The 2,539-nt window shown below is 41.2% G+C and overlaps 1 protein-coding gene across 1 annotated transcript in view; it reads left to right on the top strand.

Moving 5' to 3' along the window:
• Positions 1 to 352: 352 nt before the first annotated feature.
• The window catches only part of Thoc2 (THO complex 2), a 119,047-nt gene continuing 116,860 nt past the window's right edge, over positions 353 to 2,539 (top strand). The window contains exon 1 of the mRNA XM_031372621.1: positions 353 to 516. Within this exon, the coding sequence (XP_031228481.1) occupies positions 353 to 516 (164 nt within the window). The remainder of the gene's footprint in view (positions 517 to 2,539) is intronic.

The raw sequence follows: 2,539 nt of genomic DNA, 5'->3' as shown, positions 1-2,539 counted from the left end.
CAGATAATATAGACTGCTTTAGAGAACTCTCTTGGAGGGTCCCCCCTTTAAGCATTCTTAATTAACTTAGTTTTTCTTATATGAATAGCGTATATGATAACTCCAGATAAATCCTGGATTCTCTGCACAGGGCATCTGATGGTTAAAAAGTTCCCGATAGGGAGATTTGATGAATATGGTCTCTTTCCTGAGGTCAAGGGTCAGATTGCTCTAGGTCTTGGAGATGACATCAAAGGTGTAATTGTCTAGGGTAGCAGTGAAGCCATGGTGACATGTGGAAGTCATAAATACTAGCCATGAGCAGTAGTTTCTTGGGCACCGGAGCAGAGACAATGCCAGTGTGTCTAGGGGTATGGATGAGACTCACCAGCTCAGAGCCTTTACAGCTGGTTACCTTGCATGGAATAGTGTGGGGCTTGCCAGTCTTGTTTTCTCCTTAGCCTCTCCCCACACAGGGACAATGATGAGCTTGGCCAATGATGATGGCCCCCGGGGTGCCAGTGGCAACCTTCTTGGGTCTGTTAATACTCAGACAAACATGACACTGTAGTCCCCATTGTTAAGAGAGCTCTTGAATCTGATTTGCTGGCTAGCCTGAGTCTGCTTCTGCACTGGCGTGATCGATCTTTAGACTTTCATCCTTAAGAGATTCATCCAGAAAAAAAGTTAATAATCTCAACTCTTTGATGGGCAGGGAGAATAGGTAGATCTTATTCATGGACTTGATTCTTATGTTCTTGACTAGGCTGCCCAGCTTAGTGACAGAAATCCACTTCTCTCTGGCTTTGCCTCCATGAGCATTGTGGCTTTAGCCTGATCCTAGAAGAAATTCCTTGGCTTTCCCAGCCTGGGTTGCACAGGTCCTGAACTAGAATTATCCATTATTTGGTGTTTTCCCTGAGAAGCAAGGGAGTTTAAACAAACACCCTGTCCCCAAACCAGGGTCTTGCGGTATGTGACTCCACAGTCATCACAACTGGTTCTATGGGGATCCCCACAAGTTGATTTGTTTTAAACTCCTGAGTTGATAGCTTGTTATTTTTTTCCACTGAATACTTTGTTTTTTAATCTGGCTTTGTCCATTTTTAGAGTTGTGTTTGAGCATCTGCTAATTCCAACATCCCAAGTTGAGGTGATAGCAACTGTGTGTGTATATAGTCCCAAGTGTCATGACTGCATCCTTGAATTTCTAACCTACTGTCTTCAGGCCTGTGAGGAGGTGAATCTTCTCTAGGTTAGCATCATGATCAGTGAGAACCAGCTTGCACATTTTCCTATCAGTATTGGTTACTTGGGACTATTCAATATGACCCAGAATGGTAGGTTCTTGGATTGTCCAAAAAGGTCATCTTTTCTGGTGGCCAGTTGCCTTAAAGGGCTCATTTCTGTTAGTCAAATGATTTCTCCACATCATCTTTTTGAAGTTGCTTCCACACTATGCATCTGGGTGGCCAGGGGACATATCTTTTAAATAGAGGTACAGGCTGCTTCATACTCTCAGGTCCCTGCCTCTAACTACTCTCTTGGATTCTAAGGAACCAGTGTTCCTCTTGTCCAGATCCACTTAATTGTTTTTTTTCCCAGACTCACCCTTGTACTACTAGCTGCTTCCTGCCTTTTACTTTGTGACCTATAAGCAGATAAACCTGGTAAGGCCACCTGGTTGTACTGGAAGTCCCCTGCTGGGAAGTGCCATTTTATCTACCTGCTATATGTCCCTCATTTTTTTGTCTCCTCTCATTCTATACCTATAGAAACCCTTTCCTGTCCTCACAGAGTTTCCCATCTATTTTCATGTTTTCTACCTACCTGTCTATCTGTCTGTCTATCTATCTATCTATCTATCTATCTATCTATCTATCTATCTATCTATATCTCTGTATTTACACATGTACATAAATGTTTGATTAAAGCTTTCTCTTCTATGATAATAGAGGTATGTATTTTTGTTGTTGACTTTACTTGGTTAATGGGTTTTCCATGGAGATGATCCTTGACAATGATTGTCATTGAACAATTGACAGTTTTTTTTCCAAGCCAGGGTTATTCAAAGAGGGCTCCTCTCTGTTACAATTTCTTAAGCAGGTGTAGTCCCTGGGGCCTGTAAACCCAGTGCTCAGGAGACTGAGGCAGGCTACTCATTCATAGTCTAGCTATTATGAAGTAACCTGAATAGTAAAAATACATATTTTAGGGGTAATATTTTCTTTTCTTCTTTTTTTAAAAGATTTACTTATTATTATATGTAAGTATACTGTAGCTGTCTTCAGACACATCAGAAGAGGGCATCAGATCTCATTACAGATGGTTGTGAGTCACCATGTGGATGCTGGGATTTGAACTCAGGACCTCTAGAAGAGCAGTCAGTGCTCTTAACCACTGAGTCATCTCTCCAACCCCTGGGTAATATTTTCTAAATGCCTTCAATTAACATTTCTAAAGTGATGACTTTACATTTGCTTAATCAAATTAAAATCCCCTTTAACCCTCTTCCCTCTAAGAAACATGTTTGAGAATAAGATGAAAAAATTGTGTCATT

Source organism: Mastomys coucha, chromosome X (assembly GCF_008632895.1).
Source record: "Mastomys coucha isolate ucsf_1 chromosome X, UCSF_Mcou_1, whole genome shotgun sequence".
NCBI classification, from domain to species: domain Eukaryota; kingdom Metazoa; phylum Chordata; class Mammalia; order Rodentia; family Muridae; genus Mastomys; species Mastomys coucha.
Note: the sequence above shows the minus strand (reverse complement) of the source record. Positions and strands in the feature narration are given on the sequence as shown.